This window comes from Macaca nemestrina, chromosome 12 (genome assembly GCF_043159975.1).
Source record: "Macaca nemestrina isolate mMacNem1 chromosome 12, mMacNem.hap1, whole genome shotgun sequence".
In the NCBI taxonomy this organism is placed as follows: Eukaryota; Metazoa; Chordata; class Mammalia; order Primates; family Cercopithecidae; genus Macaca; species Macaca nemestrina.
Genome location: NC_092136.1, coordinates 93,731,696 through 93,758,913, shown reverse-complemented (window position 1 = coordinate 93,758,913; position 27,218 = coordinate 93,731,696). Strand labels below are relative to the sequence as shown.

Genomic DNA, 27,218 nt, shown 5'->3' with positions numbered 1-27,218 from the left:
ATTTTATTTTTGAGACAGGGTCTCACTGTGTCACCCAGACTGGAATGCGGCTTACTGCGACCTCTGCCTCCTGGGCTGAAGCTATCCTCCCACCCTCAGCCACCCAAGTAACTGGGACCACGGTGCATGCCACCATGCCCAGCTAATTTTTGTATTTTTTGCAGAGATGGGTTTTGCCATGTTGTCTAGGCTGGTCTTGAACTCCTAGGCTCAGGCGATCTGCCTGCTTTGGCCTCCCAAAGTGCTGGGATTACAGGCATGAGCCACCACGCCCAGCCACATATGTAATTTTAAATGTTCTCGTGGCCATATTAAAAATATAAAAAGAAATGGGTAAAATTAACTTTGAATATATATTTGGTTTAACCTGATATATCCAAAAACATTATCATCTCAACATGTAATCAATGGAAAATAAGTTATTAATTAGATGTTTTATATTCTGTATAACATACTAAGTACTAAGTCTTCAAATTCTGGTGTGCGTTGTATACTTAGAGTACACCTCAGTGTGGACCAGTCAGTTTCAAGTGCTCAACAGCTACATATGGCTAGCAGCTACCATATCAGACAGTCCAGGTCTAGACTTTTGCTTTTTGTCGTATCTTTCTCCCAAGTCTTCACCAGCACTGAGCCATGGGCTATTTTGGGAAACATTAAAGAAATGTAAAACTCCACCTCTATACTTAAGTGCCTTACCTTATTAGGGGCAGCTGTGGGACCGTGAAGAGAGACTTGGGTTCCAGTCTCAGCTCTGAATTTTTACTTAGCAAAGACTTGGACACTTAGGTCTCTGAGCCTCAGTTTTCTCATCTGTAAAGTAGTGATCAAATAAGCAAGTGCCTTGGAAGGGAAAAGCATAGTGCCTTAGTCCAAGTCTCCTGCCTGCCTTCACAGACTAAGGTAATGCTCATGGAGTTGTCCATTGTGTATATGTAAAAAACATTTTCAAATGTGAAAAATCTAAGGCTCAGACTCAATCTTGGCATGCAGTATTTGTATTTTTATGGTCACAGTATATTTATTTTTTAAGTAATTAACAAACTTGCTAAAATATTACTATTGTTCAAAAGGATATAGAGTGAAATGTGAAGTCTTCTCCCATTCCAGACACCCCTTCTCCTCCCCAAAGACAACCACAGCTCCTGGTTTTTAGAATAACTTAGAGATATTCTATGTATTTATATGGATAACTGTGTGTCTATCTGTGTATGTGTGAGTGTGTGTGTATACACATATAATTACTTTATTCAAGCGGAATCATTCTCTATACACTGTTCTGCCCTGTACTTTTTTTATTTTTGAGATCATCTAATGTCAACACATATAGATTTGCCTCATTCTTTTGAACATTTTTGTAATATCCCAAAACATGAATACTGATATTTTATTTACTGGTTCCTTACAAGTGAACACACAGGTGCATCTCCAGTCTTTTGCTGCTACAATTGACAGTACTGTGCTTCATGACAACACTGACAGATATATCTCTGCATCTATGTGCCCATCTTATCTGTAGGATAAATTATTAGAAGTGGAATTTCTGGGTCAAAAGGTATGTGCTATTTAAATATTTTTACAGATTGCATCATATGCCCTCCAAGCAGGTTCCACCTATTTACAATCACCACAGTAATGTTTGAGAGTAACCTCCATGCACTCCTGACAACATAATGTTATCAAACTTCTTCATCTTTGCCAGTCTGATAACGGCCAGGTCAGTCAACTTTCCCAGCCTTGGTTTCACTGGGCTGTGATAATGGTGTATAACATCTGATATCTAACAGGTGTTAACCGACAGAAATGGTGACTGTTGCTATTTTCGAGTGATTTTCCTGGTTTGGGTACAAATTCTGAAACCTGCTGAAGGAAACAGCCTGGTAGCCTGCACCTAAACCTGCATCTGTTTACATTGTTTGGGTTGGCTGACATCTGGGTGACTTCCCAAGACCATTAAACAGCAAGATCGTGGGGAGCCCCCTCCAAGATAAGCTGAGCTTTGGTTTCTGAGCAATCAGGCACTGAGAGGGGGAATTACCACCTGGGCTCACCGGAGGTATGGGTACCTGTGAACTGTGTGCCCAGGCCAGCCATCAGCGCTGTTCTTCACCACTAAACAGGGAAGCTATTACTTGGGGGTGCTGTATTGACCTCCTACACAAAGCTGTGTTTCCCAAATTACTGGCAGGCAGGTATTTCAAGAATGGCATGAGCTGGGCAGCAACATGGATATTTTAATTGTGGCTTAAAACTGTGCCGCCTGTAATCCCAGCACTTGGGGAGGTTGAGGTGGGAGGTTTGCTTCAGCTCAGGAGTTCGAGACCAGCCTGAACAACATGGTGAAACCCTGTCTCTGGTGCACACCTTTTGTCCTGGCTACTAGGGAGGCTGAGGTGGAGGACTGCTTGAGCCCGGGAGGTGGAGGCTGCTGTGAGCCGTGATCGTGCCACTATACTGTATGTAGCCTGGGCAACAGAGCAAGACTGTGTCTCAAAACAAAAAACAAAAAACTGCCAGGTGCGGTGGCGCACACCTGTAATCTCAGCACTTTGGGAGGCTGGGGTGGGCAGATTGCTTTGAGCTCAGGAGTTCAAGACCAGCTTGGGCAACATGGCGAAACCCCATCTCTACAAAATAAATAAATAAATAAATAAATAAATAAATAAATAAATAGGCAGGCATGGCCAATATGCCTGTGGTCTCAGCTACTCGGGAGCTGAGGCTAGAGTATAGCTTAAGCCCAGGAAGCAGAGGTTGCAGTGAGCCAAGATCCCACCCACTGCACTTCAGCCTCAGCAGTGAGACCTTATCTCAAAGAAACAAACAAACAAACAAAAACCAACCAAACAACAACCTGTGCTGTTTCTCCTGCTAACTGTTTGACTCTCAGCGGACTTGAAGCTGGGAAAAGGGTCCCTCCAATGCCTTCCCCAGCTAGATCCAGTAACCCTGAGCTCAGCGGAGATACTCCCTTCCTGCTCTCTCCCGGTTGGCAACAGTTTGACAGGCAGGGCACACGTCACCATTCGTTCATTCATGCAAGTATATTTTGAGCATCTACAAAGTGTCAGGCCCTGTCCTGGGCACTGGGGGTTCGGAAATGAATAGGACAAGAATTCTGTCTACAAAGATCTTGCGGTCTTGGACAGACCTGCCTACGCTTGCCCACTTCTTACTACCCCTTCTCTCAGAGGCTGGCACAGGGCGGCCAGGGGAAGCAGGGTACCACTAGCTGTTCACGGCTGCTTAGGCTCCAGCCTTAGGTTCTCCCAAAGAACAAGCACCTGTTGGGGGCCCAGGCAGTACATATGATGTATGTAAATGGTAAGATTATGAATTCTGCCAGACTGTCCTTCCAGAAGCCCTGTTCAGATCATGTCATGGCCCTATTTGAACATCCTCCTGAGTCCTGTTCTGCCTCTGCCCTGCTCTACCCCACCCTGCCCCACACTCTGTCAGCTTCCTTATCTCATGGCCACCCTGCACTTCTTAATCACCAAGTCCCAAATCTGAGGAGCCTTGGATCCCTCCTGCCTTCCTGGGTCGTCCTACTTTTCTCTTAGCTGAGACCGGGCTTCCTCCCTTTCCCACACTTGAAAAACCTTGTTATTTATGCCCCACCTTAAATGAGTGTCTTTTCCCTTCCCTGGCTCCTGCAAACTTCCCTGGCTCATTACCAGGGCAGTAAAAAGTACTCAGGGTTTGAATCTCTGCTCAGTCACTTACTGTGACATTGGGCGAATTACCTAACGTCAGGGAACTGCAGGCCAGCACCCGATGAGCCTGTCTCCAGCTGTTGAGGAAGCTGTGGCAAGTGCAGTGCTGAGCTCAGGGACAAGAGTGAGATCCCAACTGAAATGGGGGTGCATGGGATGCTGACCCCCGGAGATGCATTAGGGAGCTGGAGCATTAGGGAAGACTGGCTTTCCTTCTCCAGCCTCTCAGGGCTGGCTGCCTTCACAACTCTCCTATTGAGCCCCTTTGAGCACCTCAGAAATACACAGTGGTGTATCTTGGAGTTTTCTCTCTGCTCTTCAATATTTCTTTTTTTCTTTTTTACTGAGGCTGAGTCTCATTCTGTTGCCCAGGCTGGAATGCAGTGGTGCTATCTCAGCTCACTGCCACTCTGTGCCTCCCAGGTTCAAGCGATTCTCGTGCCTCAGCCTCCCGAGTAGCTGGGATTATAGGCACCAGCCACCATGCCTGGCTAATTTTGTGTTTTTTTCAGTAGAGACAGGGTCTCACCATGTTGGTCAGGCTGTTCTCAAACTCCTGACCTCAGGTGATCTGCCTGCCTTGGCCTCCCGAAGTGCTGGGATTACAGGTGTGAGCCACCGCAAGTGATCAATTCTGTTGGTTTGCCCGTGACTGTCCTGATTTTAGCCCTGGAACTGCCACATCCTGGGAAATCCCTCAGTCCTGGGACAAACGGGGGCAGTTGGGGCAGTTGGTCAGTCACCCTGAGGCAGGTGACAGAGACCTGATCAGAGAAGGGTAAGTGGTGGGGGCTGCAGCTCCTGGATGAACACAAAGCTCTGTGTCATTGCTCAGTGCCCAGCCTGTTTCTGAGCCTTACATGTGTCATTGACCCTCATCCTCACAGGAGAGCTGAGGCTCTCATAGTTAAGAACTTTCTCCAGATCTCCCAGCAAGGAGGTCCCAGGGTAAAGCCTGGGTGTGTCCTGCCCACATCAGGTGTCTCCCCTACACCTCCCTGCCAATTGAAATGATCCTTTTGTAATGTCACTCGTCACTCACCTACCCCACTGTAACAGTTTTCTGAATTAGGACTCCTGAACCTTAGGTTCTGAAACCAGTATATGCTAGCTGCTTAATTAAAGGCTTGATAAGGATGACAATGATGCTTAGTTTGTAGTTCTCAGCTGCATCTGATGATCACATTTGCTGAATAAGTTGTTTTCCAGATAAATGAGGTGAAAATGAGTTATCCTAATTAAGATGTATTTCTATAACTCCTTAAATGCAGAGACTATATTGGCAAGATATTTGTCCTATCATTAGTTGATATTCTTGTCATCTCAACAGATGTAATTGTCATCTCAACAGTATTGACCTTTGTTGTGATTTCAAGAAATATATCCCCCTTCTGAATAATCAATTTTTTAAAAACTGAAAAGTACAACCTTTGTAATTTATTTGTAAGAAAAGGAGTACGTAACCTTTCTGAGTGTTATATTCCAGCCCATTGCTCGGTAGGTGGTTTCAGCTTCCTAGTACTTTTACTATTTCCTCTTGACAGCTTTCTGATTAGTTACCAGAGGGTCTCACCATCTCCAGGAATTCGGGAAGCCCTTTGGTTCAGGTTCCAGTGACTTCTGCCCTGCTAAAATCTTCTACTCTGTGACTTGTTCTTTAAGAGAGGCTTCCACATCTATCTTGGAAATGCCTAGAAATTTAGTTCCTCTCTTCTTTTCACAAATAATCCAAGTGAAGATGCAAAAGGTAAACTTTTAAACTTTAAATTTTGGGCTGGGCGCAGTGGCTCTGCCTGTAATCCCAGCACTTTGGGAGGCTGAGGCGGGTGGATCACGCGGTCAGGAGTTCGAGACCAGCCTGGCCAACATAGTGAAACCCTGTCTCTACTAAAAATACAAAAACTAGCCAGGTGTAGTGGCATGTGCCTATAGTCCCAGCTACTTGGGAGGCTGAGGTGGGCGAATCGCTTGAACCCGGGAGGTAGAGGTGGCAGTGAGCCAAGACCATGCCATTGCATTCCAACCTGGGGGTGACAGAGTGAGACGCCATCTAAAAAATAAAAAAGTAAAATAAACTAAATTTTGCTGGCCAAGACTGCGTAGTCTAATCAGGAGAACTTAAAAAGACTTTTTAAAGTACAATTTTTTAAAATTATCAACTCATTAAATAACTGAAAAATTCAAAATTATATAAATAGCTTACATGGAAAATAAAATTATTCTGCCATTTGATCTCTGAGGGGCAATCCCTGTTAACAGTTTAGCATATATTACTCCAACACGTTTCCATTTTTCCATACATAATATGTATATACTAGCACATATTTACACAACTATAAATGAGATCACATTAGGTATGCTGTTTTGTACTTTTTTTTTTTTTATTCTTTGTTTTTTTTTTGAGATGGAGTCTCGCTCTGTCACCCAGGCTGGAGTGCAGTGGCGCCATGTGGGCTCACTGCAAGCTCCGCCTCCCGGGTTCACGCCATTCTCCTGCCTCAGCCTCCTGAGTAGCTGGGACTACAGGCGCCCACCACCTCACCCGGCTAATTTTTTGCATTTTTAGTAGAGACGGAGTTTCACCGTGTTAGCCAAGATGGTCTGGATCTCCTGACCTCATGATTCCCCCACCTCGGCCTCCCGAAGTGCTGGGATTACAGGCGTGAGCCACTGTGCCCGGCCGTACATTTACTTTTTTAAATTTAGTAACATCACAGATATCTTTCCTTGCCCATATAAAGCTCATTCTTGTGAATGGCTGCCTGCTGTCCTTTTTTTTTTTTTTAAGACTACTCAAGAGCAGTAGTGAGAAGGGGAGAAAGAGCAGAATAAGGGGTTTCATCTGTAACTGACTGTGAATGAGTTGAGATAACTCACTACCTTCAGACCAGCCCATCCATTTTATAAGTGAAATCTGATGTACTGAACCAACCTTCTTGAATAGAACACTTGAGCCAGGCCTGAATATTCGCCCAGTCACTAAGTTTCTCTGGACTCATTCTGGATTAATTTTAGCATGAGATGCAGAGGTGGTTACTCGTTAATTCAACTTTTTAAATAACTGACAAGCAGTTTGCTTTAAAACCATGAATGTTAATTTTTCATCTTTGTTATAGATTATTATTATTATTATTATTTTGAGATGGAGTTTTGCTCTTGTTGCCAGGCTGGAATGCAGTGGTGCGATCTCGGCTCACAGCAACCTCCGTCTCCTGGGTTCAAGTGATTCTGCTGCCTCAGCCTCCCAAGTAGCTGGGATTACAGGCATGTGCCACCATGCCCAGCTAATTTTGTATTTTTAGTAGAGATGGGATTACTCCATGTTGGTCAGGCTGGTCTTAAACTGCTGACCTCAGGTGATCTGCCCGCCTTGGCCTCCCAAAGTGCTGGAATTACAGGCATGAGCCACCGCACCTGGCCTGTTATAGATTATTTATTCCTAATTATATGTGACAATCTTTGATGGAAGGAGAAACCACTTTTTTCCTAACACCTAGTTAAATGCCTGCTTAGTCTGTCTAATTAAGAGGGAGTTTTTCTCAAGTCTTAACAAATTCAAGATTTAAATTATATCAAGTGTCTTTCCTGACCATGGTAATATGAAACTAGAAATCAACAGTAGGAGTAAAATTGGAAAATTCTCACATACCTAGGAATTAAACAACACACTCCTAAATAACCAATGTGTCAAAGAAAAAAATGAAAAAAATCTTGAAACAAAAATGGAAATAGAGCATACCATAATTTACAGGGTGCAGCAAAAGCAGTTTTTTTTTTTTTTGAGACGGAGTCTCGCTCTGTCGCCCAGGCTGGAGTTCAGTGGCCCGATCTCAGCTCACTGCAAGCTCCGCCTCCTGAGTTTATGCCATTCTCCTGCCTCAGCCTCCCGAGTAGCTGGGACTACAGGCGCCCGCCACCTCGCCTGGTTGGTTTTTTTGTATTTTTTAGTACAGACGGGGTTTCACTGTGTTAGCCAGGATGGTCTCGATCTCCTGACCTCGTGATCCGCCCGTCTCGGCCTCCCAAAGTGCTGGGATTACAGGCTTGAGCCACCGCGCCCGGCCCCAAAAGCAGTTTTAAGGGGAAAGTTTATAACTATAAACGCTTACATTAAGAAAAAAGATGTCGGCCCAGGCGCAGTGGCTCACGCCTGTAATACCAGCACTTTGGGAGGCTGAGGCAGGTGGATCACAAGGTCAGGAGATTGAGACCATCCTGGCTAACATGGTGAAACTCCGTCTCTTCTAAAAATACAAAAAAAAAAATTAGCCGGGCGTTGTGGCAGGCGCCTGTAGTCCCAGCTACTTGGGAAGCCGAGGCAGAAGAATGACATGAACCCGGGAGGTGGAGCTTGCAGTAAGCTGAGATCGGGCTACTGCATTCCAGCCTGGGCAACAGAGCAAGACTCCATCTCAAAAAAAAAAAAAAAAAAAGTCAAGTAATCAACCTAACTTGACACTTCAACGAATTATTAGAAAACTAATAGAAAAAGAAGAGCAGAAGAAAAGAAATAATAAAGATCAGGTCAGAAAACTAAAGGTTTGTCGATTTTATTTCTGAATTTTTATTTATTTTTAATTTTTTTAGAGACAGGATCTGGCTCTGTTGCCCAGGCTGGAGTGCAATGGCATGATCATAGCTCGCTGCAGCCTGGAACTCCTGGGCTCAGGTGATCCAACTGCTTCGGCCTTCCAAGTAGCTAGAACTACAGGTGTGCACCACCACACCTGGCTAATTTTTTGCTTTCTGTAGATATAGGGTTTCACTAAATTATACCCAGGCTGGTCTTGAACTCCTGGCCTCAGATGATCCTCTCCCACACTGGCCTCTTGAAGCACTGGGATTACAGACATAAGTCACTGAGCCTGGCCCTTATTTCTTTTTCTTTTTTTTTTTTTTAAATCAACTCTTAGTTTTGTACATCTTTTCTATTATTTTTCTAGTCTCTATTTCATTTATTTTGGACCTTGACCGGGTGGTCAAGGCTGCAGTGAGCCAAGATTGCACCACTGTACTCCAGCCTGGGTGACAAAGTGAGACCGTATTTCAACAACAACAACAAAAAAAAAAAAAAAAGAAAGAAAAGAAAAGAAAAAAAAAGCTGTCCCATTTACAATAAAATCAAAAACAATAAAATATTTAGGAATACATTTAACAAAGAAGGCGAGCAGTCTATATGCTGAAGACTATAAGACAGTGACAAAGGAAACTGAAGACACAAATAAATTGAAAGATACCCTATGTTCATGGATGGGAAGAATTAATATTGTTAAAATGTCCATATTACCCAACGCGATCTGCAGAGTCAATGCAATCCGTATCAAAATTTCAGTGGCATTCTCCACAGAAATCAAAAAAGCAGGCCAGATGCAGTGGCTCACGCCTGTAATCCTAGCACTTTGGGAGGCTGAAGCAGGTGGATCGCTTAAGCCCAGGAATTTGAGACCAGCCTGCACAACATGGTGAAAACCTGTGTCTACAAAAAATACAAAAGTTACCTGGATGTGGTGGTGCACACCTATATTCCCAGCTACTTGGGAGGCTGAGGTGGTAGGATCATCTTAACCCCAGGGAGGTCGAGGCTATAGGGAGCCATGATTGTACCACTGCACTCCAGCCTAGGTGGCAGAGGGAGACCCTGTCTCAAAAAAAAAAAAAAAAAAAAAAAAAAAAAAAAATCAAATTCATATAGAAGCACAAAAGATCCTGAATAGCCAAAGCAATCTTGAGAAAGAAGAACAAAGCGGAAGGCATCATGCCTCCTGATTTCAAAGCAAATTGCAAAGCTATAGTAAACTGAAATGGTATGGCACTGGCATAAAAACAGGCACACAGATCAGTGAAACAAAATAGCCCAGAAACAAAGGCATTTATATATGGTCAACTAATATTTGACTAAAGTGCCAAGAATACACAATGAAGAAAGGACTCTCTTCATAAAGGGTGTTGGCAAAACTGAATATTCACATGTAAAAGAGTGAAATTGAACCCTTATCTTACATCATTCACAAAAATTAACTTGAAATGGATTAAACACTTAAGCGTAAGACGTGAAACAATAAAACTCCTAGAAGGGAAAATAGGGAAAAACTTCTTGACATTGGTCTTGGCAATAACTTTTTGGATGACACCCAAAACACAAGCAACAAAACCAAAAATGAGTAAGTGGGACAACATCAAACTAAAAACCTTCTGTACAGCAAAGGAAACAATCAACAAAATGGAAAGGAAATCTACAGAATTCAGAAAAATAATTGCAAACCTGGAAAGGGGTTAATATCCAAAATGTAAATGGAACTCATACAACTCAATAGCATAAACCAAACAACAACAAAAAAGAAACAAATGATTTAAAAATGGGCACAAGGACCTGAATAGTCATTTCTCCAAAGAAAACAATACAAATAGCCAACAGGTACATAAATCGGTGCTGAACTGATCAGGGAAGTGCAAATCAAAACCACAATGAGATATCACCTCACTCCTGTTAGGCTGGCTATTGTCAAAAAGACAAGATGACAAATGTTGGTCAAGATATGGAGAAAGGGAGTCCTTTCACAAAGTCAGTGGGAATGTAAATTGATATAGCTATTATGAAAAAAAGTATGGAGATTCCTCAAAAAAATTAAAATAGAGGTATCAGCCAGGCATGGTGGCTCATGCCTGTAATCCCAGCACTTTGGGAGACCAAGGCGGGTGGATCACCTCATGCCAGGAGTTCGAGGTCAGCCTGACCAACATGGTGAAACCCCATCTCTACTAAAAAGACAAAAATTAGCTGGGCAAAGTGGCGGGCACCTGTAATCCCAGCTACTCGGGAGGCTGAGGCAGGAGAATCGCTTGAACCTGGGAGGCGGAGGTTGCAGTGAGCCAAGATTGCGCCACTACATTCCAGCCTGGGCAACAGAGTGAGAGCCTGTCTCAAAAAAGAAAAGAAAAGTGCCATACAATCCACCAATCCTACTGGGTATATATCAAAAACAACTGAAATCAGTGTAACAAAGAGATATCTGCATGCTCTTGTTCACTGCACCATATTCACAATAGCCAAGACATGGAAACTACCTAAGTGTCCATCGACAGATGAATACATAAATAAAGATATATATGAATATTATTCAGCCATATGAAGAAGAAAATCATGCCATTTGTGACAACATGGATGAACCTGAAAGACATTATGCTAAGTTGCTAAATGAAATAAGCCAGACATAGGAAGACAAATACTGTATGATCTCACTTATATGTGAAATCTAAAAAAATTGAACTCATAGAAATACAGTAGAATTGTTGCCAGAGGCTGGGGCCAGTGGGGAAGAGGGAGATGTAGATCAAAAGGTCCAAACTTGGAGTTATAAGATGAACAAATTCTGGGGACTGAATGTTCAGCATGAGTGGTGATAGATATATTCATTAATTTAATTGTGATCATCATTACACAACAGAGATAAATCATCAGGCTGTATACCTTGAATGTATACAATCTTTATTTGTCAATTAAATTTGAAAAAAATTTTAAAGAAGCTCTTCTAGGCTGGACACAGTGGCTCACACTTGTAATCCCAACACTGGGAGGTTGAGGCCAGAAGTCCAAGACCAGTGCCTAGCAACACAGAAAGACCTCATCGCTACCAAAAAAAAAAAAAAAAAAAAAAAAAAAAAAAAAAAAAAAAAAAGGGCAAGAGGTTTCTCTGGTCCAGAGAAAATATAAAAACCAGCAAGAACCAATCAGCCAGTTTCCAGTTGTATCAGCATCTCAGAAAATTGGAGTTGTTATTTTTATTTATTTTTTAGTTTTGCAGTTTCCTGGGCCAAAGTAACCAAAATGCTCAAAGTGAAGTTCCATGAGGGTGTGAAAAGGGCTGGTAGTCTCCCAGGATATCAACCTGTTAGTAACCTTGACCAACGTGGTTAACAGAATGTACACGAAATGCACAGAGGTTATAATATAGATTTTTCACTAGTTCTAAATATAGTTCTCTAAATCTTATAGCAGTAATCACTACTGCAACTGCTCATATTTGAGGTCAGAGAAATCAGGAAACATAGATACATGATTGATAGATAGATAGTCACAAAGTAGAGAGATGGGCTGGGCATGGTGGCTCACGCCTGTAATCCCAACATTTTGGGAGGCCGAGAAGGCAGATCACTTGAGGCCAGTCTGGCCAACATGACAAAACCCCATTTCTACTAAAAATATTAATGCAAAAAAATTTGGCCTGGTGTGGTGGCACACGCCTGTAATCCCAGCTACTCAGGTAGCTGAGACATAAGAATCACTTGGCCGGGCGCGGTGGCTCATGCCTGTAATCCCAGCACTTTGGGAGGCGGAGGCGGGCGGATCATGAGGTCAGGAGATCGAGACCATCCTCGCTAACACGGTGAAACCCCGTCTCTACTAAAAATACAAAAAATTAGCCCGGTAAGGTGGCGGGCGCCTGTAGTCCCAGCTACTCAGAGGCTGAGGCAGGAGAATGGCGTGAACCCGGGAGGCGGAGCTTACAGTGAGCTGAGATCCGGCCACTGCACTCCTGCCCAGGCGAAAGAGAAAGACCCCATCTCAAAAAATAAATACAATAAAATAGATAAGGATTGTAAAGTAGATAACATAGTAACTGGCACAGAAAGTCTTAAATATAGTTCTCTTCCCTATGTTAGCTTTTAGATGTACCTAATTTTTCAAAACACCCAAGCATCGACATTCCTATTAGGAAAAGGCTCATGTTTCTTGTTGCTGTAAATATTTGGTCATTCACTTATTCATTTACTCAGCAAACATTTATTGACCAACCACCATGTGTCAGGCATTGTACTGGTTTCAGGGACCATAGGGATAAAGAAACATGATTCCTGCCCTCTGAGGTCTGGCCTAGAATTTGCCCTGTTTTCTTCTTTATTCCAGTCGTCTTAAACTCTGCACTTTGTTCTGTGTTAAAGAATAACTATGTCACACATTGAGGGCTTGAGTGAAAGGGAGTGATCCAGAGAGTCATGAGAACAGTCCTTGGGCATCAGAAGGGCTCCCATATACTAGGAGAGAACCTCTGTAGTCCACCTTGCTACAAAGGTGTCAGATTCCTGGTTGAAATAAAAGGGAGCATTCTAAACAGAGTTTCTTCAAAACAGAAAAAGGTTGCTCTGTGTGTAGAGCTCTCTATCTCCAGGGAGCCTTGTGTCTTGTTTAGCATTATCACTTAAGCACCAAAACCTAGAACAGTTCCTGGTATATAATAGGCACACAATAAATATTTGTGAAATAGATTAACGAATTATATAAGTTCACTTCAGTATAAAGCCATATATATGTGCCCAACATCCAGCATATCATCCTGCAGGTCAGGGCGTGTCCCTGTACATTCCTCAGGCCACCATCAATGCCACCGTCAAAGAAGACATCCTGCTCTCCGTTGAGTACTCCTGTCATGGAGTGCCCACCATCGAATGGACGTATTCGTCCAACTGGGGAACGCAGAAGATCGTGGAGTGGAAACCAGGGACTCAGGCCAACATCTCCCAAAGCCACAAGGACAGAGTCTGCACCTTCGACAACGGCTCCATCCAGCTCTTCAGTGTGGGAGTGAGGGATTCCGGCTACTATGTCATCACCGTGACAGAACGCCTGGGGAGCAGCCAGTTTGGCACCATCGTGCTGCACGTCTCTGGTAAGACATCCCCTGGCCCCGGGCACCCCTCTGAACGGTGAGTGTGTGGGAGGTCGATTTCACAATATTAAAAGAAATGTTGTATTCCCCCTTCCCTCACCCTCACTCCATAGAGATCCTCTATGAAGACCTGCACTTTGTCGCTGTCATCCTTGCTTTTCTCGCTGCTGTGGCCGCAGTGTTAATCAGCCTCATGTGGGTTTGTAATAAGTGTGCATATAAATTTCAGAGGAAGAGAAGACACAAACTCAAAGGTAACTCCCTGGGCCTTGTGATAATCCATGAGTGGTTTTGAGGCCAGAGGTGGCATGTGTTACCTTGTTCTCACCAAGAAAGCGCTATGTGGCTTGATTTCCAACTCATTGACTTGTCTTTGCTTTACAGAAAGCACAACTGAGGAGATTGAGCTGGAAGATGTTGAGTGTTAGCCAAGGCTGGGCCTAACTGCATTCCTACCTCAAGAGGAAACTATTCTCCAACAAAAAGAGCAAGCACAGCTATTATACCCATTGTGTGTGGTCCTGTTGCAGCCCGCTCCTGACAGGACAGCAGGAGATTAACAACATTGACTGCATGGAGTTGAGGACTGTGGATGAACAAAGCTAGTTTTAGGACTCACGCCAAGTTCAAGGAGAAGAGTGATTGAGGCCTTGAACCAGGAGCTTTGCTTGGCTGCAGCGTCACAGCCGTGCTGACCCATAACCAATGGGCAAGTGCACGCGTTGGCTGCTTGTTCACGACACTCACTCTGGCGTGCAGGATGGCCTGTTGTCAGAGTCCCTGTATCAGAGGCCAGAGGATTTCCAGATGGGTGTGCAGCCAGCATTAGAACATGCTTTCTGTGCTCCTATCTGCTCTGCAACTGCTGTGCCTACCAGTCCCCCATCTGGTATCCCACAAGCAAGCATGATTGTGGGAGCTATGGTGAGAAAACCTGAGGCTTTCAGACAATCTGCTGCCTCAGAGCAGAGGTGAAGAGACTGGGGGTGGGGGTTGGTGCTGTTGTGCTGCAGTGAGCTGCTCAGAGGTGAGGCCCGGTGGCTGGGAGTTTTATGGGGGAGGAGCTCAGTGGACTCCTGAGAGGCCAGCTTTGCATACAAGGAATAGAGAGAAAATTATCTTTCTCTTCCTCCCTCATTCCAACATTAATTGGATTTTCCCTCCCATGGCTCAAATTTAGGCCATTGGAAGTAAAACAACAGCTCATCTCTGCTATGGGCAGCACCTGGCCTCCTGAAGCACTGGATGCCACCTGTGTGAAAGCTGAGCTTGCACAGTGGGTGATGCAGCTGGAAAATCAGTCATCTCGGGCTTTGGATCTGTCCCCCTCAGTCACTAACGCTTCACGTCTCGAGTCAGGCCCTTGCCCTCTCCTACCTGAGGAACGCTTGGCCTTTGCCTACCTCACAGTCAGGGTATCAAGAGAAGCCCACAGTACGCACAGAGTTCTCTGAGCAACTTATGAAAAGCATGAGGCTTCTTCAAGGATCTGGAAAGCTATACTGGAAAATGCTATTCTGAGTATTAGAAATTGATAAAATCACCTAAGGTCTTGGGGCTCCAGGTGAGATTGAGGACTGGACCACAGCTGGCTGTGGCCATTATTCCCTCAGGTTGTTGGTCACCATGTCCACCTGTTTCTCCATCCCAACTTCCATTTGACAAGCTCTAAATGGAGGCATGGATTTATCTTCCATTCTCTTCTCTCTCCAATATTCATAGCTACAGACCAAAAGTACCACCCGATGATGATGTGTTCCTAGTGCTCAGCTACAAAGTCACCCATGCAAAGGTTAAGAAATGCTAGAACATTCCTTTCTCTTCTCCCTCCTTTCAGGTCTCCAATGTCCATATCTTCTCTATGTCCTATGTGGCAGAGAAGGATTTGCTTGGATAAGTTACAACCCTTTCCCTCAATATTGAATCCAGAGTTGTGGGAAGGGATCTCTCAGAATATTCAGACAGGAACTGTCAGTATCCAGAGCAGGACTCCCATAGCACTGCTTGATTCAAAAGGCGAGAGCAGTTGGTCTACACAACAGATGTGTAGCTCTAGCACCTGACAGGTAGAAGATACCCTCGAGGCGCCTCCTGTAGACACACGTGTAAACTCACACACTGTGCCCTTTCCCCGTGCAGCAGTCAAAGGAACCAGGCCCTGGGCCAGGACAGTTTCCAGTGCTATGAAGAAACGAGGTGAGGAGTATCCAAGGGGCTCAAGGATAATCTGCTGATTTCTTTCTCATCTTTCACACAGAGAGGCCACCAGCAGGAAAGCAGTAGGAGCTGGGTGGCTGCTGGGGGCAGCATGTCCTCTTCCACACTACCTGCCTTTGAGAACTCTGCTCTTCCACTTGTCCGAAGTCAGGGCTGGCAATCTTCATAATCAAAGGGGAGTTGGAAAAGAACACCACTGAGAGGCCTCCACGGCAGATGTCAATTAAATTGCCCCACAAAATCTCATGAGAGTTTATTCACATCAGTAGTGTGGGAAGTTACAATTTTTTTTTTTAAAAAAGCTTCTTTCCTTGGCTTTCCATTTCTTTGAAGAAAGGGTTTCTTTTGAATTTTTAAAGCTCTGCCATCCTGAACATTCCTGTGGAAAGTTTTAAAATCCAAAGCCTAAGGTTTTTATTTTTTAAATAAAATCACAGAGATTAGCTAGTGTAAATGTTAAGCTATAAATTATGTTTCAAACTGTGAAAAAAAAAAAAAGTGTTTTAAAGAATGAATGAAATAAAACCTGAAAATAAAGTCCTCATCCTTTGTGTGTGTGCCTGCTCCTGCCGAAAAATCAGAGGCTCTGGGTGCTGTGTCCTGTTAAGCTGAGCATAAACAAAACCCTTAATCACAGCCAGGTCTGGCACATATTTTAAGTGACAATGCAACTAATTACACTGGTTCTAACAGTAAACATTATTTAGCAATTCAGAAAAACTACACCTTATCAGCACCACCATTCTCCCCCAATTGTAGCTACAAGACCAATTTGAAATTTATGCTTTCAGAATATTAACTGCAATTCAATAGCGTTCTTCCTGCTTCTGGAATGGGCCAAAAGTAGGAAGTGACAATTGTACCACTTGTTCAGCAGTGGGTAAGACACCCTACAGAACACACATGCTTTATCAATAGACTGTCCTTTCAGAGGTTATGATCTTAGAACCCCAAAAGGTATATATTGTACTTTCTCATTTCATGGTGTTGCGGGTATGCAAGGAGAGCTCATGTCCTCTGAAGGCCACGGAAGATGGTAAATACCTGAGAGCACTTTGTGCTTACTCTGACTTGAAGCAATACCTCACAAAGGTGAGAAGCAAAAGCAGTGAGAGAGAAGGTTATCAGGGTATCTTGCCCCAGGCAAGAATGCAGAGACAAACCCTATAATTCCGAAGAGTTGGGTAAGTGTAACAAGGGATTGAGAAGAGATGGCAGAATAGAATGCTGGAGAGGTAACCAGGACAAAGGAGCCAAATATGATAGGGTGAATCCCCAGGGACGTGATTCACATGCTGCCTCCTTGACAACACTGGAGAGGATACTGGGGGAAGTGGAAACTGTCTCACCGGCATCAGTTTTTACATATCCAGCATAAGTTTCTTCTGCCCAGTTTCCAGGGAAGCATCAGACACATCCATAGCTTACTAAAAGCAGAGCAAATCCTTGTGATCACTGTTAGCACATCTATCCCCAACTCAATTCCCATTAATGGTGTGAGTTGCCAGTGTTTGCATCTCTCTGAATCCACCCAACCTGGCTGTCAGCTTTTCCAATTCTTGAGAACATTTCCACTGCCCTTTAAAAATTAAGTGGGTATTTTTGGTTTGGCTTACAGAGGTGATAAATCCTTCTTTAAAATTCAAATGCCACTAAAGTCTATGTATATTAAAGTATCTTTGGCTAGAGTTAATTAACAAAAACTAAATAAAGTAAAAGATCTCTCTCCTTCCCTCAATCCAGAGGAAACAACAGTCAAACTTGGTGTGTATCCTTCTAGACTTGCTTATGCATATATGAACATATCTGTGTATATATATGCCAAATATACATATTTAACCTATTTTCTTTATAGTCAAATGGGATTCTATCATATATATTACCCTACAACTCACCAGTCTTTCCTTAATGTGTCTTGGGCATTATTTCATGTCTACCTATTCCAAAACTTCATTCTTCTTGCCTACACAATGCAGTCCATAGTATGAATACACTATTAATTGGTTTTTTTTACAGAGCTTTGCTCTTGTCACTGAGGTTGGAGTGCAGTGGTGCCATCTTAGCTCACTGCAACCTCCGCCTCCCAGGTTCAAGCAATTCTCCTGCCTCAGCCTCCCAAGTAGCTAGGATTACAGGCGTGCACCACCATGCCTGGCTAATTTTTGTATTTTAGTAAAGACAGGGTTTCACTATGTTGGTCAGGCTGGTCTCGAACTCCTGACCTCAGGTAATCAGCCTGCCTCAGCCCCCCAAAGGGTGGGGATTACAGGCATGAGCCACCGTGCCCAGCTGGGTATTTTTGAACACACTGTAATTGTTTGTTCACTGAAAAATCACTTTTTATTTCAAATGATATAAACAAAAATCATCTTAGGCAAACTTACTATTGTATCAGGCCAGTTCCTTCAACCAAGATGGCTTCTGCCTGTTAAGTAATGCATTCAATTCTATGTCCTGTGAATCTCTTGGTCTTTTAGGGAATTCAATGTTCCACGATTTCGGTGGGTTTTACCGAGAATTGGTAGAAGATTTTTTGGAGATTGAGTATTGGTGGGAGAGAGGGTATTGATAATGTAAAATAAATCTAAAGTTTTAGTGTTAGATTTGGTTTTATAAAGTAACATTATCAAACCAAACTGGGGTCTGCTCACCTGGCACAGCAAAGCCAAGCACTGACGTTGGGACTGCAGCAAGAGAAATGAGGTATTTATTGTAGGGCACCGAGCAAGAACTCCAACTCCTCAATGGCTTACAGGTAAGGGTTTTAAAGGTGGGGAGGCAAGGCCAGGTACAATGGTTCACACCTGTAATCCTAGCACTTTGGGAGGCCAAGGTGAGAGTATCCCTTGAGCTGGTTTGAGACCAGCCTGGCCAACATAGTGAGACCCTGACTCTACAAAATACTTTTTAAAATTAGACAGATGTGTTGGTGCATACCTGTAGTCCCAGCTACTTGAGAGGCTGAGGCAGGAGGATTACTTGAACCCAGGAGGTTGAGGATGCAATGAGCAGCTGATTGCACTACTGCACTCTAGCTTGGGTAACAGAGCAAGACCCTGTCTCAAAAAACAAAAACAAGAAACCCCCCAAAAACCCACAAAGGTGGAGAGGCAGAGGTTACAGGCAAAGTCATAAATCAATACATGGAGGAGGCTGTACATTCGTTTGATCTAAAAGGTGGGATATCTCGAAGCAGGGCCCAACAGGTCATAGGTGGATTCAAAGATTTTCTGATTTGCAATTGGCTAAGAAGCTTTGTCTAAAATTTGGGTCAAAGAAAAGAATGTTAGTTCCAGCTCACAGGCTTGACCTCCTCCAGGCCCCTCAGGAAGAAATTCAGAACAAAGAACAGCAGTGCAAGTTGTCCTTGCTTATCTGAGGCCCACATGACAGCAAATCCACTTGGTGGGGATCTGAGATTCTGAAAACAACTCAGGGTCATATTTTAAGATGTTATCTTTAGTTTCTATAGGGAACCAAGCATCTGGACTCTTAACTTCCTTGGCAATTGTTTTAAGTTACTATTATCTTCTTGCTTATCAAGTTGCTTGTTTATATCTCAGGACTACCCCGGAAATTCCCTCGAAGGAATTCAAGATTTTCCTTAATTTTCATGCTCAGGGTGCCCACAGGCCTTTAAGAAGGGGTTCCTGCTCCATCTCACACACACACACCTAGGTTAAATTCCTTTGATATTACAGGCTCGTGCTTGTCCAGGTAGTTCTGTCCGTAAAAATATTTTTCCCTCGGGTGCCTCATGTTCTGAATGGATTTTTTTCCAACTAAACAAAGTGGACTTACTAAATAATTTAGTTGCCCCTGTTTTTATTCATCAGCAATATCTAAGGAGGCCAGGCGTGGTGTCTCATACCTGTAATCCCAGCATTTAAGGGCCAATTACAATTCCAGATCAACATGAGATAATCAGGTTATCCCTCTGATTTGATGGTATTCCAGCAAAGAAATCTGATGAAAAGCACTCAATATCTTCACCATATATAAAACATCACGCAAATGTGAATACATGACATTCTGAAATGCTTTCTCCTAATAAATACAGCTGGTATCTCAACCATTTTTTCTAATTGGCTTGACTCTTAGAAGCACACTTGCTTAATGCTTTATATTTACGTAGCACTTTAGAATTTAACATTTATTACCAACCTTATTGAAACTTCTCAACCACCACTGAGGTTAGTAGAGGAGGCATCTCTATCTTCTTTATATATAAGGAAACAGATTCACAGAGAAACGTCGCCAAGTTCATACAGCAAGCCAGTAGTAGAGCCAAGATTCAAACACAGCTCCTTGCCAACCTATCAATACTTGTTTAGGGGCTAACTGGTTTTCTTCAAACTGTCTCCCAAGTTTCCACAGCACATCCTTCAAACTCCAGGAAATTCAGGTTAAAACATTAAACTAGAAAATGTAAATAAACATAAGGCAGAAGAATTGCTACCACAGCAACTAAGCTACCATTTTCCCACACATTTGCTTTAGTTTCTACAGTTCTTTAGGTGGGTACTGGCTATTCACTACAGCGATGTGACCAAACAGGGAAAGTAAGATATGAAGACCGTAAAGTCTTCAGTTATCCCAGTCTACTCAGATGGGGTTTAAAAGAACAGATGGTAGTATCTGCACATGTATTCTCAGCCATTCTACTCAAAGTGTGGTCCTGGTCCATAAATTGTTACTGATTCATGACAAGCAGAGAAATAAAAAATAAAGCATTCAGAAATGTTTATATTTGCGGGGCCTGGGCGCTGTGGCTCATGCCTGTAATCCCAGCACTTTGGGAGGTCAAGGGCGGATCACTTAAGGCCAGGAGTTCAAGACCAGCCTGGCCAACATGGCAAAACCCTGTCTCTATCAAAAATACAAAAATTAGACGGGCATGGTGGCACACACCTGTAATCCCAGTTACTTGGGAGGCTGAGGCATGAGAATCACTTGAACTGAGGAGGCAGAGGTTGCAGTGAGCCAAGACAGTGCCGCTGCACTCCAGCCTAGGTGACAGAGTGAGACTCTGTCTTTAAATTTTAATATTTGATGCAATTTAATTAGGTTATAATCAAATAAATGGGGCTTTTATTTTGTATCATTTCAAAATTTCATTTTAGGAATTCATTTTTATTAGTTTACCAAAGTATCAATCTACAATGGTAGAAGTTTACATAAACAAAAACTGGTCATTCAGCAAAAGTCTCAGACTCACTCTACTAGTGTGAGCCTTCGAAATCACATAAAAGACTCCTCATGTGAACGGAATTGTACAGATTAGCCTATTGGCCAAAGCAAATTTTGTGGGCAACAATAACTTTTGAAGCACTCAAGATTTTTAAATAACCACAAATTCATACCAATTATTTTAATTTCCATGGATAGAAAGATGCAAGATCTTGATCAGAAGGGGAAAAAAGCACAAAGTTGTTCTATCATGGCCCACAAGCTCCATTTTTCTTTAATGAAACACGGTGGAGAAATACAAAGGAATTGTATTACTGCACAGTCATCTTACAAATTGTTAAAGCAGGATGTCTGTTTTAAAAATTGAAAGACTTACTTATAAGGAGACCTCACCTATATGATATTACTTTCAGTGGTACCAAAAGGTTTATAAGCCTAAATCTATCTCACATTAATGGGCACACTTTAGGCACTATTTCCAAGAAGTGCAAACCTGTTCCTTGGAAAAGATAATCCACTAATGCATTAGTTTTTTTTCCTTTGAAAAAGCAGAGAGCTAATGGAAAGGCCTTAATTGGAGAAAGCAATCCAGGGCTGCTGGGTGGAGGCTGGAGAATCCCAGGTGGAAGACTGGGCATGAGCCATGCACTAGGTGTCTCAAGTGATGAAGTCATTCAAGCGGGAGAACAGACCAAAAAATCTTGATGCCCTAAAGAGATAATCTGCCTCCTATGCCTTCAGCTGTCCTTTCTGAGGATGTTCTTAAATTACCTATGTAGGTTAGACCCAGGCAAGCTTAAAGCAGACAACGGGAGGTTAGAGAGTAGACAGTTTAGAGAGTAGGCTGGGCATGGTGGCTCACACCTGTAATCCTAGCACTTTGGGAGGCAGAGGCAGGTGGATCACTTGAGCCGAGTTGGAAACCAGCCTGGGCAACATGGAAAAACCCTGTCTCTACAAAAAATACAAAAATTAGCCAGGCATGGTGGTGCATGTGTGTGGTCCCAGCTACTCGGAAGGCTGAGACAGGAGGATCACCTAAGCCCGGGAGGTCAAGACTGCAGTGAGCCATGATCACACCACTGCACTCCAGACTGGGCTACAGAGTGAAATCCATCTAAAAAAAAAAAACAGTTTAGGAAGTATTTGGGGGAAGAAAAAGTATTTGGAGATTTTTTAAACCACACACTTTATGTGATGTCCACATCAAAGAAGGAATATTAAAAAGCAAATAGAAACGCTTAAGTTAGTAATATTTTAAACTGCATGAAAAACATATTATTTTACATCTTGTCATACTGTATATACAACTGTACATAAACTTCTGCATTTCAAAGCACTTGTCATTTATAAAGCGAAAAGTTTCAAAGTGCTAAATAAACATTTCCTAATTATTGTTTTTAAAAACAGCACTCCTTTGCAAGTTATCTCTTCTTTGTACTTATAGTTGATCTGCAAACATTTCATGTCAAAGTTTCTGGAAACTTCTTTAGGAAACATCTGGAAAAAATCATAGTAGACAAGGGCTAAGTGCAGACATAAGCAGCTCCATTTTATAAACAAAGTTTCGACCTTCCATTTTATTCCACTGAACTTCTTTGAATGGCCCACGAAGATGACTCCATTTGTTATCTTGTAAAACATCACTTTTTGGAAGGTCTTTACATTGGTTACGAGGAAACTGAACCATAATCTTGCTGCCACTTTCAGGTCCGTTACGAACTGTGGAGAAAAACCAAAATATCAATACACTCTAGTTTACCAAACTAGAAATAACAAGGATAAATCCCACAACTTCATTCTACTGTGAATACAAAAACTTTGTCTGCCAACTTAAACATTCTTGTTAAAAAGTGCTTTTTCAGTTTCAACATGCAAGAAAAAAAATTTCTAACTTCTATATAAGAGGATAGTATAAATATTCAGGAGTTATTATTTGTACCACAAAGATTAAGCAAGATGAGTTTTGACCTAGGAATGTCAAATGTCCTCTATAATTTCAGGAAATCATCTTTTTGTTTATTTCCACATGCAGCACTGAAAAACATACAAAGCTTTTTTTGGGAGGCGGTTAAAAACAAGGTCTCACTATGTTGCCAGGGCTGGTCTCAAACTCCTGGGCTCAAGCAACCCTCCCACCTCAGCCTCCCAAAGTGCTGGGATTAGAGGCGTGAGCCACCACATGTAGGACATTCACCTATTTTTTTCAATACATTCCTTTGATAATGTAATCATTCAATGAATTGTTAATACATGCCTAATATGTAATGAAACCTCAACCACTTAAAATCAGGACCGAAAGGGATGAAGGAAAGATTATTCTGAATTAAGAATTTCAGGTTTTAATGAGGTTTTAACTATTACTTGGGAAAGAAGAAAAGGGTATTTTTAAATTCCTAGCAATCAAGATCCAGCAATGACCAAGCTTGCAGACTCACAAGCTGTGATCCTGTGGGGAAATATTTCTAACTACCCACTCTTTCAAATATAGTCATGAGCTGCGTAACATTTCAGTCAACTGCTTTTGTTGTGTTACAACTGTCTAGAGTATTCAGTACAGTAACATGCTATACAGGTTTGTAGACTAGGAGCAACAGGCTATGCCATGAAGCCTAGATGTGTATGTAGTAGGCTGTACCATCGAGGGCTGTGTAAGTGCATTCTATTATCACACAATGAAATCCTCTAACAAGACATTTCTCAGAACCTGTCCCTGTCGCTATGCAACACATGACTATATTTTTAAAGTAGTCAGAGCAGATATTAGAAATGAAGATCACCCTAAAATCGTAAGTGCTTCAAATGTAAATTTAAGCTATGTAATACTCATGCAAGTGCCTATTACGGTGCCTACGCGTAGAAGGTGCTTAATAAAATACTTCTTCTCGGCCAGGTGCGGTGGCTCATGCCTGTAATCCCAGCACTTTGGGAGGCCGAGGTGGGCGGATCATCTGAGGTTAGGAGTTCGAGACCAGCCTGGCCAACATGGCAAAACGCTGCCTCTACTAAAAATACAAAAATTAGTCAGGTGTGATGATGGGCACCTGCAGTCTCAGCTACTCGGGAGGCTGGAGCAGGATAATCGCTTGAAACTGGGAGGCAGAGGTTGGGGTGAGCCGAGATCACGCCACTGCACTCTAGCCTGAGCGACCGAGCAAGACTCCGTCTCAAAAATAAATAAAATAAAACAAAACAAAACAAAATACATTATTTAAAATGTTTTTATTTAAAAAATTTTAAAAGCTGTTACTATTTTTTTATGTGAAAAAAATAGTATCTTGCATTAGATACTATTAGATACTCCTCTCTCTTCCATCCCTTTACTATTTGTAGGAACAGATATTTTTCTTCCCGTGTTTACAGCAGTATATTTTTTTAAAGTTTTTATCCATTAAACTTTGGGACTGCAGGAGTAACAATGTTGATGACACTTTTCAGACTATCTCAGGAAAATGTGCTGCCAATCTAAACATTTGTTATAATTACTAGAAAGAGAAATAATAATCTCTTGCTCTGAATAATAGCTATGATCAAATAAACATTCAGTGTAAATACAACATTAACTAATTTATTGCAGAGATGAATTACTCTTACCAATATTTAATTATTAAAACTAAACGTTAAAGCCAAACTCCCAGTGGTCCCTTCTCATTCAAAGCAGCAGAAAGTACCTGAAATAGCATAGTCCCCACTCGGGGAGGCCACCGTGATGGCAGATGCATTACCAATGCTCTCTATGGGCCCAAGTCCCACATGATTACTGAAGCTCAGTACTTGCCAGCCCATAACCTTGGCGAGTTGCTGAACCGCATGTACCTGGTGCTGTGACATCTGTGAACGAAAAAGGACACTTAACTGACAACCAGCAGAGTTATGTGCAGTGACCTAACATCACGACCACAAAGTAAACTTTTGTTGGGGTGCTGACTGACTAGTACTGCAACCCTATCTTAGGTCTGAGGAATCCTCCTGTGTGTAACATAAGGGGAGGGAATAAGACTCCACCTTCCACTGCAAAAGCAAAAGTTGCCTGATACTTGCTTCTCCTGCCCAGTGGCAGCTTAAGCACAGACATGCGACATAAATTTGGCCAACTGAAGGCTCCTGTCTAGATCACTGAATAGAGTGCAACATTTACCCCTTCAAATCCACTGTCTACCTTATTTTCTGCCCTGGGAGGCTGACACACGTGGTTACATTAATACTTTCTTATGTCCTCTGGCTTTGGGCTGGGTTCAGGTAATGGGAGCCATCCAAAGGGAGCCAGAAGGACGGCAAGGAAGAGTGAGGTCAGGGTATTTATTCCCCTGGCATCCTCCCTGTGAGGTTGTCTAGGCTGGTTGTATCTCTTGACTGGCTGCTAGGCTTCTCAAGATGGACTGTTCTACATGACTCTCCCCGTTAGGGTTCCTGTAATCTGTCTTTCCTCTTAACTTTGGCCTAGCAATGGTGACCACTAAACCCCTGGGGCCTGGTTACCTGGTTACTACGACTAGCAGCAGGTTACCACACTATCCCTGGTGGCTCTCCTACACCCATACCTTTGTAAATAGATTTTTAGTAACTAGGCCCTCCTAAAATTATCCTCCTGAGTCTGCCACCTATTTCTTGTTAAGACTCTGACTGATACAATGGAGGCAATTTAGAATGCATTCTGTCACCAGTGCTGAAGGCAGCAGTGCTGGGACAGCATTAGTGCCATTCCCCTGGCCATGGGTCTCATATCGAGCGTTGATCCCTATCCATTGGTAAGCCTTGTTCTCTAGACCTCCCGTTGATGCTGGGACCTGCTCAATAGTGTTCTAATATATTGTTGTGTGTGTGCTTAAGGTGACCAAACCAATTTGGATGTAATTAGCCAAGAGCTGCCACACCTAACAAATGAATTTTATTTACTTGGCAGCAAAGAAGCAAATCAGTATATAAGATCATTGCTTCTGAGGTGGAAACTGTTTTTTTTTAATGTGAAAAAAAAAATAGTATCTTGCATTAACATTTCAAAAACCTACCCTTTATCTTATAATTCAGTATTTCACTGGGTCATTAAAAACTCCATGAAGAAATTAGGAAAAATGCTGTCAGATACGAAAAGAAAGAGCTAGAAATTTGTCTGATGTCACAAAGCAAGTGTCGTAATGCTGGGGCTAGAACACATCACTTTTTTTTTTTTTTTTTAAAGAGATGGTATCTCGCGCTCTGTCACTCTGGGCTGAAGCACAGTGAGACCAATCATAGCTCACTGTAACCTCGAACACCCGGGCTCAGGCAACCCTCCTGCCTCAGCCTCCCTAACAGCTATGACTATAGTTACATACCAACACACCCACCCAATTTTCTATTTTTGTAGAGACAGGGATCTTTCTATGCTGCCCAGGCTGGTATTGAACTCCTGACCTGAAGTGATCCTCTCACTTCAGCCTCCTAAAGTGCTGGGATTATAGGCACAAACCACCATACCCAGCCTCAAACCCATCACTTTCTATACTGCCCCTTGGACTTGAGGTTAAACTACTTTATTTATTACGGATAATGGTCATTATAATTTTTTATATGATCTCCCTTTCTCTAGTTTTCTTCAGTTTCTACAACAACTCTGGAGATGTTGTAAACCTTATAGATTTTGTAAACCTTCACAAATATGACATGAGGGGGAAAAAACTTGCCAGTCTCAGAACTGGTCCTTCATCTTAAGATCAACTATGTGAAAACCTAGGACAGCTTATCAGTACTTTCAATTAATCAACAGGTTGTAAAATGTGCATTAGAAATTAAACAGAATTTAATTTCTACTGGAAAAAAATTTTCTTCTTACATAATTTATTACATTTTTAACTACTTTTTAACCAATTTGTTCTTTAAGTAGCTATGCGAAGAAGGAGGGCTTAAAACACAACCTGCAACTGTTACCTGAGACAGAAGAAAATCCTGTAGCTCCTGCTCCTGATAAGATAGTGTGATTACTCTTCCATCTCTATGTACAACTCGAATCTGCTCAACTCCAATGTTCAACTGCAGTTGAATGGACCTTTATAGACACACATACTAAAAATCAGAGATGTTCAAAATTATCTTATACAATATCATAAATAACCTCAATATCAAATTAAAAATTATTATTATTATTTTTTTAGACAAAGTCTCAGTCTGTTGCCCAGGCTGGAGTGCAGTGGCATGATCTCAGCTCACTGCAACCTCCCTCTCCTGAGTTCAAGAGATTCTCCTGACTCAGCCTCCCAGGTAGCTGGGATGACAGGCACCTGCCACCACACCCAGCTAATTTTTGTTATTTTTAGCAGAGACGGTATTTCACCATGTTGGCCAGGCTGGTCTCGAACTCCTGACCTGAAGTGATCTACCTGCCTTGGCCTCCCAAAGTGCTGGGATTACAGGCCTGAGCCCCCGTACCTGGCCAACAAGAAAACGTTTTAAT

General features: G+C 42.5%; 2 protein-coding genes across 3 annotated transcripts in view; one reads left to right on the top strand and one right to left on the bottom strand.

Moving 5' to 3' along the window:
* LOC105484346 (V-set and transmembrane domain containing 5) overlaps positions 1 to 16,432 on the top strand; it is a 34,538-nt gene extending 18,106 nt beyond the window's left edge. Inside the window, exons 2-4 of the mRNA XM_011745870.3 lie at positions 13,055 to 13,381; positions 13,495 to 13,635; positions 13,766 to 16,432. Of these exons, the coding sequence (XP_011744172.1) occupies positions 13,055 to 13,381; positions 13,495 to 13,635; positions 13,766 to 13,809 (512 nt within the window). The 3' untranslated portion in view covers positions 13,810 to 16,432. The remainder of the gene's footprint in view (positions 1 to 13,054; positions 13,382 to 13,494; positions 13,636 to 13,765) is intronic.
* Positions 16,433 to 21,028: 4,596 nt separating this feature from the next.
* Positions 21,029 to 27,218, bottom strand: part of LOC105484347 (mediator complex subunit 17) — a 30,449-nt gene continuing 24,259 nt past the window's right edge. For both annotated transcript variants that reach the window (XM_011745872.2, XM_011745871.2), the window contains 3 exons: positions 26,696 to 26,813; positions 24,460 to 24,619; positions 21,029 to 22,510 (listed from right to left, as the gene is read on the bottom strand). In XM_011745872.2, coding sequence (XP_011744174.2) covers positions 22,299 to 22,510; positions 24,460 to 24,619; positions 26,696 to 26,813 — 490 coding nt within the window. In that variant the 3' untranslated portion in view covers positions 21,029 to 22,298. The remainder of the gene's footprint in view (positions 22,511 to 24,459; positions 24,620 to 26,695; positions 26,814 to 27,218) is intronic.